The sequence below is a fragment of the Capricornis sumatraensis genome, chromosome 12 (genome assembly GCF_032405125.1).
Source record: "Capricornis sumatraensis isolate serow.1 chromosome 12, serow.2, whole genome shotgun sequence".
NCBI classification, from domain to species: domain Eukaryota; kingdom Metazoa; phylum Chordata; class Mammalia; order Artiodactyla; family Bovidae; genus Capricornis; species Capricornis sumatraensis.
Genome location: NC_091080.1, coordinates 62350041 through 62368680, shown reverse-complemented (window position 1 = coordinate 62368680; position 18640 = coordinate 62350041). Strand labels below are relative to the sequence as shown.

General features: G+C 41.2%; 2 protein-coding genes across 4 annotated transcripts in view; both read right to left on the bottom strand.

Annotated features, from left to right (window-relative positions):
• The window catches only part of SLAIN1 (SLAIN motif family member 1), a 51010-nt gene extending 41011 nt beyond the window's left edge, over positions 1–9999 (bottom strand). For 2 of the 3 annotated variants that reach the window (XM_068984619.1, XM_068984620.1), the window contains exon 1: positions 9386–9999. In XM_068984619.1, the coding sequence (XP_068840720.1) occupies positions 9386–9999 (614 nt within the window). The remainder of the gene's footprint in view (positions 1–9385) is intronic. The other variant, XM_068984621.1, reaches the window with a different exon arrangement.
• Positions 10000–10214: 215 nt separating this feature from the next.
• SCEL (sciellin) overlaps positions 10215–18640 on the bottom strand; it is a 140093-nt gene continuing 131667 nt past the window's right edge. Inside the window, exon 33 of the mRNA XM_068984367.1 lies at positions 10215–10628. Coding sequence (XP_068840468.1) covers positions 10215–10628 — 414 coding nt within the window. The remainder of the gene's footprint in view (positions 10629–18640) is intronic.

Below are 18640 nucleotides of genomic sequence, written 5' to 3'. Positions count from 1 at the left end.
CCTATCATCTAAAACCCTCACACTAAAAAGAAATGAACTAGTGATTCATATAACACATGAATTTCAAAATGATTAAATAAAGTCCCCTACATCAAAACCCTCAATTCACAAACTTTCAAAGCTGCAAACATGCATTCATATCTAACTAATCACGTTAAGTTATAATAGTTCACGTGACTGGCATACGCTGTCAGTGAACGTGCACTCATCCTCTATAACTGGTTGTTCTTTTGTGTACTTGTCTGTGTAGGACTGTATAGAGGACACTATCTTTAAACCCATGATGTATGGAAGCAAGTGTAAAAGCAGCAGCGATGTAGTGGGTACTACGAAGAAGTGACGAGCAATAACAATGGAACAAAAGTGAAAATAACAGAGTGAAGCAAGGCGAAACAGTGGTAGAGCTGCCGTTCTGTACTACGGTACTTTTTAAGGTACTCTACTTAAAGTCTAAAAGGGTCTTTTCTTTGTTTATGTATTAATTGTGTTAAAAGTATTATAAACCTATTACAGCACAGTACTATATAGCCAATTGTGTCAGTTGAGCACCCGGGGCTTAACTGCTGGACTTAAACAAATGCACTCTCAGAAAGAACTCATTTATATGCAGGGGACTTGTCATACCTTGATTTAAAGAAGCCAGACCAAACAAAAAAAGGACATGCTCTGTGATTTCACTGATAAAAAAAAGTGCAGAAAATGCAAACTAACCTAGACTGATAGAAAACAGACCAGTGGCTGAGTTGGAGGTGGTCAGGACCAGGAGAGAATGAAATACAAGGGGCCACGAGGAAGTTTGGAGTGTTGGAATATATTCAGTATCTTGACTGTGGTGATAGTTTTATGGATTATACATATGTCAATATATACAAAATAGTACATTTTAAATATATCCACTTTGCAGTTCACTTACACAGTAATGAATCTTTATTAAAAATGTCACAAGACAACAAGCAGCTGACTGCATCCTGTCCTTCAGTGAGCCCGGAGCTGCCATCTCTCAGGCAGGTGCCACAGCCCCCACAGACATAAGCCACAACACTAGCCACCGTGCAACTTCCTTCTATTTCAGTTTCTTTTAATAAAATTTGCTCACTGCTTAATACACAAGTTCATGCCCTGCCTGAGCCTTGGCTTGCTTACAAACCTCTCTCAGCACCCAAGTGAAGTGCTGCTCTGTACATCACCTCCAGCCTCTCCCGGGACAGCTGCTCCTTCCTCCTGCCGCTAGAAACCTCCACCAAGCAGCCTGCCTCGGCATTTCACACACTCCCACCAGTCTGGGGTGTTTTTTTTTTTTGGTAGTGTGTTTTGCTTTTAGCTCGCAGGGATCCCCTTAGAAAGACGTGCTTAATCTCTCCATGCCCGCGTAATCTGGTTCTCTCATCTGACCACATGGCCTTACAGCACACTGAGAAGCAGCACTCACGTCCCAGAGGCATTTGTGACTGCTCTGGGACCCGCTCTGCCATGCGCACGTGCAGGGAGTTATCTCTTTCGTCTTCCGTTGTGCATTCATACTTTCTGCTACTATGTCTCACCCTTATTCTGCAGTTCATAGAATATGGAGGTGAGCCTATGACTGAAAGCCAAGAATTCACTTGAAAGTCTGCATAAGGAATAACTGGGACCTCAGATCACCTCCTCTACTGCATACGCACAGTCCCACCACTCCTCCACCACAACCTAAGACCAGAGGCTTACTATGTGGCTAAGGGTGACCCAGAGAAACTCTGACTTCAGGCACGCCAATCTTAGCTGAAAGAGAGAGGAAGCACCTCACTGAACCAGAGGGACGAACTCAAAATCTTCTTGCTAACTTGCCCTGTTTTCCCCTTTATATTCCTAAAGCTGACTGCCTTCTATCTCCCAGGAGTACAGAAAGTTTATGTTTGGAAACCCAGATGAACTCAAGAGAAGACCTAGAGGTAATGAAACCTAAACTGACCACCCAGCCCATGTCTAGTGAAGTCGGCCAAAGAGCTCCACCCACAGAGCCTTGACAGATCCATTTCAATACCACCTTTGGGTATGAACAGATAACAAAAGACATCAGATACGTGGGACATTCCTTTTAAGTAAAACCATGAGACTAAAAGTAGAAGCGGAAAAAAGAACTGAAGAGAAAAACAACGCACGTAACAGATGAAAAGTCCAAGACAATTATAACTGACATCATCTGAGAAAAAAACGTTGTATTCACAAGACAAAACCAGGATATTTACAAAGAAGTAGTTCCCTCTTTCTTGGCAAATGAAACTATTAAACTTGTTAATAGAAGAAACAAAACATTCAATAAGTGAGCTTGAAAGATCAAGTTGAGGAAGTCTTCCAGGAGCAAAACATCAGGATTAACAACAGGAGAAGAGGGAGAAGAAAAATTAAATGATTGCACCAGGCAGGGCCCATCCGACTATTTTAAGTTCCAAACAACATGAAAGTGAAGAAAGTTTTTGTAAAGGCCAAAAACTGTCCAAAGTTGAAGGCAGGCCATCAAGTTCTAGATTGAAGGCACCCACAAATGCCCAGTGCAACAAGTGAACAGACAGACCCATACAAGGTACACAATGACACTTAAGAGCCTTAGGGATAAAGAAAGAAAACTAAAGAAAAAGTCACAAAGAATTTACCATCCAAATCACAGTGCACTTCAACAGCTGTAAAACAATAAAAACTGAAACAATGAAACAGGGCCCTTAAACATGAGGAAAAATAACTGACTTAGACTTTTATAGCCAGCCCAACTACGAATCTTGCATGAGAATAGAATACGGACATTTTCAAATACACAAGATTTCAAAGTCCTTCTCATGCATGTCCTTAGAAAGCTATTGAGGCTGCACCCCACCCACAAGAATAAATGAAATTCTGAGACAAAGGTTTATGAAATAGGAGATCAGTACTACCAAGAAACCTAAGGAATTACCAATGCCAACAGCACTGTGCCTCTAGTCTAAGGAGCCAGCAGTAAAGGATGGAGCGATGGGATTAAGGGTTCTAGAAGGGATGGCACTACAAAGGAAATTTTTAAAAACAGATTTAAGGTATTATCAAATATTTCTGAACTTCTTGAGAAACTTTATGACTCCAGGAGCATGTTTAGAAAAATAATTAGTAACAAGGGATTAAAGAAAGTGAAAAGAAAAGAGAGAGGCTGTTGTTACTAACTCTTGGGAAGAACAAAGAGATTAGAGAAAATGAATTAACAGGGCTCAGCTAGTAACCATCGTAACTAACGATTTAAGGGAAAAAACTATGAAGACACTTATGAGAAAGAAAAGAACATGGCAGATGAAGGGAAGAGTGCTTAGTCTTTATTTTCTAAAACAAGTCTGTAGCTTTTGAAGATCATGTAGTATAAAGACTTTAGAAATAAAGAATGAAGAAACTGCTAAAGGAGCATACAGCAGTATCTATATGGAAGACTCGGGTACGAGACAGTTGAAGACTGTTGCTTTCTGCAACAGGTCTCTGTACAGACGAGTTTTTTGTATTATTTACATCCTATTTATTGTATTACTTTGACAGAACTTTAGAAGCACTATGAAAATATATGGCATGAAGACAAAGGATCATTTTTAAGTCAGCCTTTAAAACAAAGTTCCCAGGATAGTTTTGAGCCTACTCTTTCTCTGGCTAGGCCTAGAATTGGATTTAAAAGGAAGTAAAGGGCAATTAGTTATGAAGACCATGTGGTTACAAACTCCCTGAGTATGTCTCCAAAATTACATAAGCAAGGTAAAACCTGTGTTTCTCATAAATGGCTATCTCAGCAATATTTACAATATCCTAATTTGCCACTGTTAATACAACATACCTCCTACCAATTGCTCTTTCACGTTCTACTGTTTCATTGATGGTATATTAGAATCTGGCAAGAATATCTAAAAAGCCTTAGTCTAAAACTTGAGGATCCTACAAATATTAGAAAAGCTATCATTTAAAATGTCACACTCTAATTTTCCTTCCCCTCTCTTCAAACCTTCCAAAAGTTAATATTCAAAGCCTACCATAATAACCCTTAATGCTTCAAATGTATTTCAGAATGTCTAGAAAAATTGTCTTGGCTAATCTCAACGTTTGGTTCTAAAAACAACCTTTTTACAGATAATCAAAAATAAATGTTACCGCAAAACAATTATATGCGTATCACAGACCTGTCATGGAAGAGGAAAATGTGTCAATTTTCAGACAAGCCATTTTAAGAGGCTTCAATCGCTATAAGTTTTATATTAAGGAAAGGTAAAACACGGTAGCTGATTAGCACAAGCAATCAATCTTTAGTCAGCTTAGATTCACTAGCACATGCTAGGGTTAAGCTTGTCAGAAATCTACCCGCACTAAACTATTTAAAAGGCTACATCAAGTCTAAATTTTAGTTATTGAAGGGTCCGAAAGCAGATACTCCCTCTCATTTACATTTAGATCTAAACTCTATTTCAACCTCTCCCTGCAGGGTTTTCAAAGTTATTCATTTGAGAAGGCACATCAGCACAGACTTCAGTCAACTCCCCTTGCTCTGAGAAAACACTGCATATTTTCAATTAACATTGTCAGAAAGTGAAGTATCCTCTGGTCTTTTCGCTGAAAATCAATTATGAAGAAAAAAAAAAAAACCAGTTTAGGTGGTCTAATTTAGCTGTGCCATATGTATAGCACAAGGTGTTCAACAGCTTTGATGCAAAACTGGCAATGATTTTAGCCAGCTGTCCAGGGTCTTGATGTTATACGAGGAGGACGAATATCTCATTCACTAAGCTTTCCGTAATTTGTATATACCACCATTTTACCCTTGTATCATTAAGAACTTTTCTGTCCTTCCCAACTGAGCAAGTTAAAATCCCTGCCACATCCCTTTTACATAAACCCCAATACTCTGCTAATTGCCACTCCACTAAAATAAATGCTTCCTTATATGGTTATATTTTATATCAGCTGGCATGTTTTAATCTTGGCATTGTCTGAATATGCTCGTCTTCTGGTTGAGGTGTGCAGGCCCTGAGATGCCCCAGCACTACACTATCCTCAAGGGAATTGTGCTCCTCTACTTGTTTTTCCAAATCCATTTTGCTTTAAAACAGAACAAATAGGAGTTAGAAAAATCTAACTTTAGCCATAAAGCACAAGTACACGTACTATTTCAACGCAGGACACATACACATAAAACTGAAATAAGTTTAATCAAGCCATGTTTGCATTATAAGATACAGACACTTTGATCCTAATTTTATAGTCTATTGCACTTCATTAAAAAGTAATACAGGTCAGTCCATGAAATGGACTTCACAGCCTACTAATGGGTCACAACCATGCCTGGAGGAAAAAAAATAATCAGTGGTGTAAAGGCTTTTGAATCCACATAATCTGATTTTTAGTCAATTCTTTCAGTAAATAACTGAGGAAGTTCACATAAGTTATTTTTCCTTGGCGCTTCAGTCCCTTAACACTGAAATAGGTCAGAGAAAGGTCTAGTATGCACTGTTCCCATCACCACTCCATACCGGTCTGATTCCCTCACCTGGTCCTAAGAAGGACCCTGGTCCTTTTTAGCCTGGTGACACTGGGCAGAGCCCTTTAAAACATTCTTTTGTACAGACCAGCAAATCATCCATGTGTGAACTGGGACTTTAGTCCTTCCGAGCTTTTAATTTGCTGCTGCTGATCAGTTTCTCTGCTGTCCTTTCCAGTCTGTGGTCTCCTGGAGAGCTAAGGCTGTCAAGTTCGTAATATGATGGCGTCAACAGTAGAGCAGGATGTAAAGTTCACTACAGGATTATAATAACTGGACTTAAGAAGATTCTGAAACCACCATCAACTTAATTTTCACAAATTTAATTCTAGCAGAACTGTGCTAAAATAACCAGACTATACTGAGGCAAAGTTAAACACTTTAAAATTCAACTAAGATAACAATTTGAAGAAATAAGACAATTGTTTTGTTTCAAAGCTTTTCTTCAAAACAAAAAGCAGAACACATCGTTCTTACATCCAATTGTTTTTTTTTAATCAGAAGATGCTTTTAGGTTGAACAACTTGTTTGGAAAAAAAGGCCTATGAGATCTGACTGATTAATAAACTATCACCAAGCAAATATTATTCTGTTATTCACTGTTTTCTACGCATAACTCTTAAGCCAAATTTTGCCTAGGTTGTAATAGAAGATGAACAGTTATATTCTAAGATTTTATTTGAAGAAGTAGACTTACATAAAAGAAATTCTATAATGTTCAATGATTAACCTACATTTGTGAACATTCTTTCCGGAACTATCCTTCTCTATGACATTTAAGCAGGAAGTACTATTCTAAATAAGCAATTTGTTTAACCCATTAGGAGAAAGTCATGATAAAAATGCATGAAAATTTGTAGGTAATAAAAGTTAACAGTAACTTATTCCTTAACAGTGTTACTTTAATAACGAATCTAAAAAGAAAAGATACAAATGAACTTACAAAACAGGAAGAGACTTATAGACTTTGAAAACCAACTTATGCTTGCCAGGACAAAGGGATAGCTAGGGAGTTTGGGAAGGTCATGTACACACTGCTATATTCAAAACGGATAACCAACAAGGACCTGTTGTGTAAGACACAGAAATCTACTCAATGTTATGTGTCAGCCTGGATGGGAAGTGGGTTTGGGGGAGAAACAATCCATGTATATGTATGGCAGAGCCCCTTCACTTGTATACCTGAAACTACCACAAAATGTTAATCAGCTATAATCCAACATAAAACAAAAAGTTTAAAGTCTGGGGAAAAAAATGATCCAACTGTTTGCACAGGGGGACAAATTGGCAAGATACATCCAATGAAAGCTAAGTGTAAAAGTACTGATGTGTAAAAAAAATTTGCATGTTAATTTCTATAATTATCTTGAAGGTAACAGGGTTAACTGAGTCACAGCAGTAAATTAAGGACAAAATGGAAGACCTTTGTGACTTTATATTCACTTCTGTGTTTTGTCTTTTGCCAGGAATATGTAAAAATTTTAAATATTTTTAAAATAATCAAGTACATATTTTGTCAGCTTCAATTGTTTCTTAATAAATAGGGGTGGGAAGTAAAGCTGCTCTCCTGCAAACATATCAGGGAAGCCAAATGACATCACCAGGGTGGGACATGAGGTTTATAGGGATGAAGAACATCAGAGAACTCTTCAAGCATCAACAAGTGGGCTTAGTTTTGAAAAGTAAATCCTGTTGACTGCTTGTTCAGCAATAAACCAAGTACTGCAATACAAAAATCTCAACATATAAAAGTGCTATGATAGGAAGTTTTCTATGAATCAGGCGACTTAAAAAAAAATTTAAGTGCATCCCACTAAGATTAAAAACCTCTCCCTGTTTTTCCACTTGGGATTCTAACCTTGGTTTGTTCTGAGGAAGATAACTCTAAACAGTGTGCCATTTGTCTGTAGAAACATCTGTAAAGCATCAAGGCACTGATTTATTCATTCACCTATATATTTGATGTGGGAAATTAGTAAATCCTGCTACAACTCAAACCTGGTTAGATTTGCTTCAAATCATCTGAAGTGCTAATTGGCTAATCTCACTAAGTAGGTGGTTTTTTAAGTTACTTTAATGCTGTTTTGACAAAAATTTAACTACAAAAAGAAACCCTAGGTATCAAAATACTAGCAACAGTTGAAGGATAACAAAATATAGTTGAAATCCATTTAATAAAAGAAAATATTACAATTATATTCACAACGTGTGTGCTAGTAAATCTAATACATTTGTAAAATAGTAAGTGTATCACAATAAGTTTTAAAATGCTAATAGTTTTAAAGCACAGCATCGATCCCCATCCAAAACACAGTAAGTTTCCTTCTATTATTTAAGTACACATCTCCAGAAAAGGCCAAGTGGGGACCTAAATCAATCTAAAATAATTTGAAAATGGCGAAAGGGCTTACAGTTACTAGGTAAGAACCACCATGAGGGCATTTTCTGGTGCCATATTCAGGCTGAATTTGAGGTTACAATACAGCCTGGACTTTACAAAAATGAAACTGTTTAAGTTCCAGAAAGCAGTGAGTGGCTTCAATATTTACACCCTGCGCCTCCAGCCCAGCTGCCTGAACGTACTCAGAAGGAGGATGACTAGCCCTATTTATAGAAAGAGTTCCAAGTATTTTGACTCTCAGAATCACGTCAATTGGTGAACCTTACAGTCACAGTTCTCACCTTAAGAATGTGGAAAAAAAAAAAAGGAACCAAAAAGGTCTCCATCTTTCATTCCCTCCTGAGCAATCATGGAACAGAAACACAAAGAAAGTGAGGAAAACCCAACGTGAAGACAGGAAGAGGACCTGAGATTAAAGAGAAAAGGACTACAACTGTTCTTCATGCCACTGCTAAGTAGAGGTGAATGCCGTTCACTTACCAGGCCTGAACCTAAGTCCCACCTGATCTGAAGGGTCTACTCATCTGACCACATCACACTGCCTCTAGTGACCGAGGACAACATGAACCAACCAAAAGGCATGAAGTGACTACTCCATGAGCAAGCACCATTAAAAATAAAGAAATCAGAACTATAACCACTACCGCCCCCAGGTACTCACTCAACTGTGAAAATAGAGCTAACAGATTTCAACTGAATAAGGGCTGCCAGCCTCAAGTTTTCTGATAACTTAAAGTTCCTTAAAAAAATTAAATAAAAGCAGCTTCTCTAAGCTCACTTTTCTTCAATCACCATTTTTTGTATTTAAGCAAGTTCCTCGGGTCCTAGGTAACAGTGCCTTCAAGCTGCTCACACCATTCCCCGAAAAGATTTTTTTAAAAAAAAGACACCATTACTGATAGGAAAGCGAGTTCAGCACACTGCGAAAAGCAAGTCAGTCTCTGAAATGAGAAGCTATCAAACGATGCAGCGAATGAAGACAACCAACAGATAGAACGAACCTCTTCAAGAGAGAACCATCACTAGGTGGCTTAGGGCACCAAGGAGGTAGGGACAGCACGCCAATGCTGCCCAGCCTTGGTTTGGGAGGACAGAACAGTATCAGCGGAGATAGAGGCCAACCCCTACCCATCCCCCAAAAGATTGACAAAAAAAAAAAAAAAAGCAGGACTGAGTGACAAAAAGACAGCGTGGATTTTGCAGTTAACGCTAACGAGGAGCTTCGTACCCAATCATCAGCAAAGAAGACAAAACAAGGAGATGAAAAGGACCAGCTCATCCCCAGACAACGGGTCAGCCTGGTGATGGATCAGCCTGAGCGATGAGAAAATAGGTTTCCACCCTGGTCAACAGCCTCTGCTTATCGCCCAGCTCAGCATCAGCCAGGTCACCCCGTCTACGGACGATGGCTGTGGTCCCCCTTCTCCCGCCCAGCCCTCGCCCTCCCCGGGGGTCGCAGCGAAGCTCGGCAATACCAGGTGTAGTCGTCCTCGTCCCGCCAAGCGGCCAAGCTCTCCAGGTCCAGCGGCTCCACCTCGTCCAGCAGCGTGGGGGGCGGCGAGGAGGGCGCGGCGGCGGCCCCCGGCGGTGTCCCCGCGCCCCCGGGCTCCGGGCCGCCGCCGCCGCCGCCCGCGCCGAAAAAGCCCGCCGCAGGCTTGAAGTAGACGAAGGGCGCCTCGGGGGGCTGCGCCAGGCTGCAGAGCAGGGAGGGCGCCGGGCTGGGCAGGCAGTAGGTCCCCGGGAAAGCGGAGCTGGAGCCGCCGCTGCCGCCGCCGCCCCCCGCAGCCAAGGCCAGCCCCAGCCCCAGGCCCCCCGAGGCCGTGGCGGCGGCCGGAGGGCTCCGCGGGGCCAAGGGGCTACAGGCCCCGGCGGGCGGTGGCGCGGCGGGCGGCGGCGGCGGCGACAGGAGCAGCAGGTGCGGGGCGGCGGACGCGGTGGCCGTCTGGCTACGCAGCTGCTCGTTCTGCTTCTCCAGCATGCGCACCAGCTCCTTCAGCTTCTTCACCTCCAGCTCGGTGTTCACCACCTGCCCGGAGCCCGCTCCGGAGCCGCCCCCCGCCGAAGCGCATTTCACCTGCTCCGCCATCATCGTGGGCCCAGAGGGCGCCTCGGACACCCGGGGAGGGGGTGGGGCTGTGCCGAAGCGCCGGCTCCTCGCGCCGCAGGGAGAAACTACGGCTCCTTCCCTACCGCCCCGGCCCGGACGGCCGACCACGCTAGGCGGAGGCCGAGCGGGCGATTCGCATCAGCACCCGGGCCCAGCCTCCCGCCGAAGCAGCCGCCGCCGAGCCGCTCTGCACATGCTCAGAGCGTCCCTCCAGTCCCCTGGGCGCCGTGGAGGCTCCGGGTTTTAGCCGCGGCCCCCGGGCGGGGCGGGGCGCGGGCGCCGGGTGGGCGGGGCCGGGGTGTAGGACGAGCCTTTGAGGTGGGGGCCCGCGGCGCTCGCGAGGGGCGGGGCGCGGGCCGGGGTCCTTGGGCCACCGCCCCCGCCCACGCTACCCAACCCCAAGGTGCCTGATTGGACCCGGCCAGCACTTTCCCGCCACCGGCACTTCCTCTAGCCGCGGCCGGGGAGCGAGCTGCGCCGACTTGAGAGCCAGGGGCGATGTTCCAAAAAAGCAGGCGCTGCAGGTGCCTGCCTTGGCGGGATGCAGCGAATGCCCGCAGGTTTGCTCTTCTGCCAGAGCGCTTGTGCTGAACGACAGCATCTACTAGCCACTAGCTGGTCAAACCAATAGAAATCCAAAAGGCCAGGGAACGTTGAGTACCAAAAAGTAAAAACGTGGAGCGGAAAGGCTTTGAGATGATGCTGTTAAGCCCCTAATTGGTAATGCAAAAACAGAGTGGCGAGAGAGCGAAGAGTCCAGGAGAAAGAAAATCGCCCTCTCACTAAGAGGGGGAGAGTGACCAGTTGGTAAAGAGCCAAGTGTTCAGCTTATTCTAAAGTCGTCCGATTTGAACTGTTCTGCTACCACCAGTGTTTAACACGAAAAAGAGCATTTTTATACCATGTATATGTTCATACATTCATTAAACAAAAGATCTTTGAGCTCCTAACTCTGTGCCAGATACCGTTCTAAGAGTTGGCCAAGCATTCAAGTGAACAAAACAGACAAAAAATCATTGTGGGAGAAACATGAGTAAAATTGAATGATGTTCCATCTGTTAAATAATTTACAAGCTCTTAGGTCAGACTTGCTGGGGTGGGGGTGGGGGTGGGGTGGGGAAGAAAAGCAGAAAACCTAGGAACTCTGAGCCAGGTACCCCTGCGAACTGCCTTTTCTTCCATCTTCCGGAAATTATTGATAGATCTGCTTTTAAACGGGGTTGGGGGAGGGTCCTTAAGCAGAAGAATTGAGTCAAGTTTCATTCCATTAATATTGACGTAGCATTTACGGGTGTTTAACACGGAGAAAAGTCTGAGGGCTTTATTATAAGACACTTCCGCACAACTGGCTCTCATCCTCAGATGATACACTATCTAGTAAAGCTCTGGGACTTTTCCATACCAGTCTGTGTGACCATGTACCACATCCCTCTGGAACTGCTCCCATATTGTTTCTGTTGGTTTTATGACAGACACAGCTCTGTGCCTTCCTGCTCAGAAACACTTGTGTCTTGTCAGTTGCCCATTTATATCCCCAACTTGTGTGTGTAGGGAGCGTGATCTCCGTTTCACTTGCTTGGTGAGATATTCCGTAAATCAGATAAATATGTGTAATTGGTTCCCTGAGTCTTCCTACCAAGCGTCCCAGCTTGCTAGACCACCGGAACCACCTGTATCACCCATCACCTTTCCAAGTTTCAGTCTAGCGTCTAGATATTCTGGTTATTACTAAAACCTGGAGAAGTGGAGTAATTCTACTGAAAGTCCTAAAGTAAAGAATCTATGGAAGGATTTTCCGCATGCTCAGTGGCAGATGCAGAGAGCAGTATCCTTGCAACACAAAGAAAGGGAGACAACAGATACAATGAGAACAAAGAGCTGCTGGGTTCCACAGTAGCAAAAGAAATTGGGAATAGGCGCAGAAGAGCGACGGCAGTGAGAATTAAGACCTAAAGAAAAGGAGTCATTTTTCTGCAAAATTTATATACCCTGGAGAAGCAGAGAAAAAAATCTCGCTCCTCCCCCATATACTTAGTAAGGTGTATAGAATATATCCAAGCAACCAGTAGTCAATCCTGAGAACTGTTTTCTAAGTAGCAATTAGTATTGTTAAAAATCTTTGTTGTTTCCAAAGAGAGCATTCCTTGAAATTTAGACCTCGGAGAGATGAAACGTTCCCATCCTAAGTTTCTATACTGCATTTCTTCTTCCAAAAAGAAAAATTTGCCCTCTTCCTAACTGTGTTTTAATTGTGAAGAAATTCAGGTCTAGAGAAATTTTAAATCTTCTCTTTCTTTACTATAAATCACCTCTTTTTTTTCCCTTTCTGGGAATTACATATGTACACACCCAGAAACACTCAAAATGCACACTGATTTTAAGTTGCTTATCTCCAGGATGCCTGTCTCTTTAACTCGTAATTAAAGAGGCTGATGGTGTCAAGGTTTCAATTAAGCAGTCTTGATTTTTTTTATTTTGATGCAAATTTGTAAGCTGTGTGTGTTGAAAGAAATTGCATGCCTAGCTTCTCAATTTTAAAATATTTTTGTTTTAAATGAAATACATGGGGTGATTGCAGAGATTTACAAACAAGATATGGAAAATAAAGGTGCATATTTCATTAAAAACTTTATACTTTAAGGATACATTTGAAACATCATAAATTGATGAGAATTATCCATCTATCTCACATTCAAAATCAGATAAAGAACCAGTGCTCCCCATTCCTTACACTCCAGAACTGTGGTCACTGGGTCACTCTAGTGAAATTCAAGAGAGAAAATAACTTATTTTGATCTGTATTTTTCACATATACCTGTAATAGTATCTATGGACATTAAATTGATTCATCCACAAAATTGCAAAGACAGCGTAGTTCCTGAGTCTGTAAATCTGATTCTCCATGTTAAACTAGGAACAGTCCATTATCCTAGTTTCACAGATAGGATAACAAAGTTAGATTACTTGCCCAATGCAGTCTTGAAAATGACAACAATTCTTGGCACAGTTTCTAGTAGCCCAGCCACCGTTCTCTTTGTGCCTTTGTCTTAGAGTGAAATTCTACTAAGAGTAAGCCCCTTATGTTTTAAATGCAGATTTTCCATCAGTGCAATGGATATACCCTAATATGACCGCTACATTCATTCACGTTGATAAATCCAAATACCATAAGGAGAGAAAATCACCTGATACGTTACCAAGGGTTGTATATTCAATCATGTCCAATTCTTTGTGACCCCATGGACTGTAGCCTGCCAGGTTTCTCTGTCCATGGAATTTTCCAGGCTAGAATACTGGAGTGGGTTCCCATGCTCTCCTCCAGGGGATCTTCCCAACCCAGGGATCAAACCCGTGTCTCTTGCATCTCCTGCATTAGCAGATGGATTCTTTTACTACTGTGCCACCTGAGAAAATCACCTGAAGATTAAAGATCCCCAGCTCCATTTTCAAGTTCATTTAGAAAGACCACAGTCTTTGATTTTTTTTTTCCTCTTAATTGAGATTCCTGAATAATAGTTCTGAATAATATGGGTCCCCACTACCCTTGTCCAGTGCCTAGCAAGTCTAGCACTTAGCAAAAACACATTGAAGTGTCTTTTTAAAGAATAGATGAATAAATAAATAAATCCCCAAGTTCTAGCTGAAATTTAGACAAGACCCTAATCGGTTACTTCTATAAGCCTCATTTGTCATATGGTAACAGCATGGGAGGATTAGAAGGCTTTTTGCAGACTCCATGATAATTATTTCTTGTCTGACCTAATTAAAGGCTAGAAAAATGCTTGCTGCATTAATGTCTGGATTTTAGAGTAAGGGAATAACACAGAGAGAAAACAAAAATATATGAAGCCAGAATTTATGTAAATGAATCTCTGTATGGGTTGCTCCATTCAGACCCCACCCCAACTCTACCACTAGAATTCACACCAACAACCCCTGTAATTATACCCTGTAAGATTACATATAGTGGTAGTTACTATAACAATAATAGTAATAATAATAATTCTGTTGACTTGGCAAGGTATCCTTGTCAGAGCCCTTTTTAATAAACACTTATCAGGTATCTATTATGTTCAAGTCACGATGCTAGATAATCTTTTAAAAGGAAGACAGTGTCTCCACCACCAAGACCTTATCGAGTTGGTGAAAGAAGCATATAAACAATTGATTAAGACTTAGTGTGTTATGTGTCATGATAAAAATACAAGTCAAAAGCTTAAGGAGTGCCCAAGAAGGAACAATTAATTTTGGCTAAAATTTTGGGAAGACTTCGTGTAGAAAGTATATGTTATTTCATTTGATTCTCCTTAGCAAGCAAGCAAGGCATTGGGCAAGTACTGTGATATTCATTTATCAGACAGAATCTAGGATATTTCAAAGCAACAACAGAAGTAGGATACAGCACAGAGCTCTAACTCCTGATCAATATCATTTCCTCTGTGGTCAATTTGTTTTGTTTTTATGACTCACTCACACATCTACCATGCCCACTAAAATGAAACTTTAAATATTTACCTTAATTGTAGTTAGGGGTCTTACTAAATGCCACATGTTCTAAGCCCTTTACTTGTATTAACTCATTTAATCATCAAACGCCCTTTGAAGTACTTTCTATAATTAGTCTTGTAAATGAGGAAACTGAGGCACAGGAAGTCAAACAAATTACCCAAAGTAGTGTGCTCAGTCGCTCAGTCAATGCCATGAACTGTATTCCACCAGGCTTCTCTGTCCATGCGATTTTTCAGGCAAGAATACTGGAGTGGGTTGCCATGTCCTCCTCCAGGGCATCTTCCTGACCTAGGGATATAACCCTTGTCTCCTGTGTCTTCTGCATCAGTAGGCAGATTGTTTACCGCTAAGGCACTTGGGAAGCCCCTACCCTAAGTTACTCAGCTACAAAGTGGCAGAGCCAGGAATTGAAAGCTAGGCAGTCCCAGCCTGTTAATTGCAGTATGTCTTTTCTGGTCTTAAGCTGATCCCAGCAGAATACCATACTCTGTTCTTAATGGTTTATCAAGAATAACTAGTGACTTATGCAAAATCAATACCCAGGAATGCCTTGATCAAAGTCTGATTCATTAACAAGCAAATATTACTGGAACTTAAAAAGTCACCAGGCGCAGATGAGAAAACAGTAGGTTTCCAAAATCAACAAAGTTGCCAGTGCTGGTACAACAATTCTGACAGTACAAAGGCTATTCATTCAATGCTTATTTCTGCACAGATGACAAAACAGCATGAACTGTCACTGCTTTGTACTGTATTTCTAGGCATTTGGATTCTTCACATGTTAAAACCGCTCTTAAGAATACTCAGAGGAAACCGAGTCACAGCCTATGTTGGGTTTGAACAGATCCCATCATGATTTTGGATGTATTTAAAAATTCAAAAATGTAAAAATAATTTTTTGAAGTTCATAAACATTTCAAAATCTGAAACTTTCAAAATTAAAACACACACTTTTGAACAAGTCGTTCTTTTTGAAAGAAAACATATAAGGTTACTTAAACCTTGAAAAATAGGCATCTTTTCATTTTTCTTCATTTTTTTTAACTTTGTAAGAGAAAAATGAATCTGGTATAACTTGAGTCTTGCTGGCAAAAATTGGTACTCTATATTACCATTGCACTGGATGTCTAGAGCTTTTGAAAGTGTCAATCTAATTTCTCGTTTTCCTCAAATGTTTCTCTCATCATAAAAGTCAGTGTGGTGGTTTTCTTTCTTTAATTCAAAAGAGCTCTTTTTTCTTTGATAATTTCCAGAGCTTTTATTAAAAAAAAAAAAACTTCTTTGCAAGAATTTGTGATCGTACTGGAGTGTTAGAAATCAAAGTCAGAAATCATTTGAAAGTCTGACACAGCAGAGCAAGAAGTCTTTCTATGATAGTGAGTCCTTTAGTTCTCTTTCAAGTTACTGGCATAGCTGCAAGGACATTATGGGAATCTAAGCAAAACGCAATACAGAAAACAGTGCAGTGTTCTCTTGGCATAGCATCACATTCTAGAAATTATCAGTATAAGCCAGCCTCAAAGAAGTCACTGCAAGTTTACTCAAAGTAAACCTATTCATGCAAGTTTACTCAAAGTAAACCTACTCATGCAAGTTTACTCAAAGTAAACCTAACCATGGGCAGTGCACATAATGAATTTTCAGAAAATGCAATAATTGATACCCATAACCAGGTTATCTGTGTTTCACTGTTTCACTCATCCCAAATCCTTCATGGAGGCAACAGTTATAAAAATCATGTCACTGAAGGACTTTGTCATCATGATTACAAATATATTCTTACATCTCATCTTCAGGAATATTTTTTGTTTGTTTAGTTTCAGAAAGGAAGTGTCAATTAACAGAAAATACTTTATTATGAACTAATTTTAGGGGGGCCACAGCACATGGCATGTGGGATCTTAGTTCCTCAACGAGGGATTGAACCTGTGCCCACCTGCATTAGAAGGGTGGATTCTTAACCACTGGACCACCCCGAAAGCCCCAGAAAATACTTTATTGAAAGATATGATCCCCAACTATACTTCAGTTTAAAAAATGAAAATGATGCAATTAAAAGTGTTGGGTGAAAAAAATTAAATAAATAAATAAATAAAAAGATATGATCCCTTTCATCCAAAGAGAATGCAAAATATCTCTGGGGTATATTTACTCTGAGAACTAAAGAATACCAAACAGGATGAGGGGGTCAGGCAGGGGTTAACTACTAGACAGATTTCCAGCTTTGTAGCCAGTTTAAAGCCTCTGTTTTCAGACTGTAGGCTTTATTTAATGGTAATTGTAAGCATTTTCTATTAGTTCATGAAAATAGTGTCTGAAAGTTCTCCTGTGCTACTGAAAACCTGGAAACAGAGAAAACAACAGACAGTAAAATTTTAAAAGATCAGGCTCAGTAGGTGATGAGACCAACAGATTGCAAATACAGATTCAAAGAAAAGAGATCTAAATTAATTTCGTTCATTGAGGACAGACATCTTCCACAGAGTCTAATGTGGAAACCTAACTTGAAAGTGAGATGGTAGCAAGCTGTCTCTAGGATGCTGCGGCGTTGCACACGTGGACACACAGGGAGAGAGCTAGAGTGGGACTCAGAAGACGGTCATCTTTGCTCAGGTACCTATCATTGTTAAGGCCTTCCCAGGTGGCGCTGGTGGTAAACTAGTGATACCTAGTTCACCAAGGTAAAGGTAAATTTGCCTGCCGATGCAGGAGATGTAAGAGATGCGGCTTCAATCCCTGAGCTGGGAAGATCCCCTGAAGAAGGCCATGACAGTCCACTCCAGCATTCTTGCCTGGAGAATTTCACGGACAGAGGAGCCTGCCAGGCTGCAATCCATAGGGCTGCAAAGTCAGACAAGGCTGAAGCAACTTAGCATGCATCATTGCCGAGTTAAGAATAAAGTACCTGCACAACCCGCATGATAGCTCAGGAAGCTACTGCCTGAAAGTGGCAAAAATTCCTTCTATCCACATTTCATCGCCCAAAGCAAGTCACAGGGTTACATATACTTTTAAAGCAACAGGAGTATGTCATGGATCGGAAACTGTGGACAAACCCCTGTGTCTTTGCTTTTTGAAGTAAAATGCTGCCTCAGTAGTTAATGACTGGGAAATGCGAAGGAGTAGAAACAAAGAATAGCTGTTGGACTGGGGAACTAGTAGCAATTTAGATTATAATTCTGCCACAGAGCAGAATCACTGAACTCGCAGTTCCCTGAAAGATATAGATAAAGGCCGGACACGCATTCCTGAGTTATTTTTATAGGAAGCAGACCCTCTCCAGATGAAAACTGCTGACCACAAGAATATAGACCCTAGACTAGTGGAAACCAGAAGGTTGATGACACTTTAGACTTCACCTTGATGCCAACCAATCCAAGAATTGTCCACAATCACGCCCCACTCTTTGAACACTGTAAAACTCCTCCCTACCCTCTCCAGTGTTGGAGGGCACAGTTTTGAGGGCATTAGGCCACTGTGGCCCCCTTTGCCTGGCAAAGCAATAAAAGCTACTCTTTCCTCTTTTACCCAAAACGCTATCCCCATGTTTCTAATCGGCACCAGTGACCAGAGGCTGAGTTTTGGCAACAGTATCCTGTGACCTGAAGGAGAACTGGAACTATTTAGTGTACAGCACTGCCTGAAGTGAAAAGTGGAAGTGTTAAGTCCATCCCTCAGTTGACTCTTTGCAACCCCACAGACTGTAGCCCACCATGCTTCTCTGTTTATGGAATTCGTCAGGCAAGAATACTGGAATGGGTTGCCATTTCCTTCTCCAGGGGATCTTCCTGACCCAGGGATCATTGCAGGCAGATTCTTTACCATCTAAGCCACCTATGATGCCCATAGCACTTCTCACTACAATGTAATTTTAAGTAAATGTTTCCTGCTACTAAATAAATTGAAGGCTGACTATTCTTAAATATTTTGGCTGACTATTTTAAATTTTGAAATCTCCTGCTTTTATGGTTATCTGGCTAGAAATTTACTGTGATTATATCTTGAATTTATTTGTAATTTAAAAATATAGTTTTCATTTAAATATATATCTAAACTTTCTTATTATTTTTTACTCAGTTCAGTTCAGTTCAGTCCAGTCTCTCAGTCATATTTG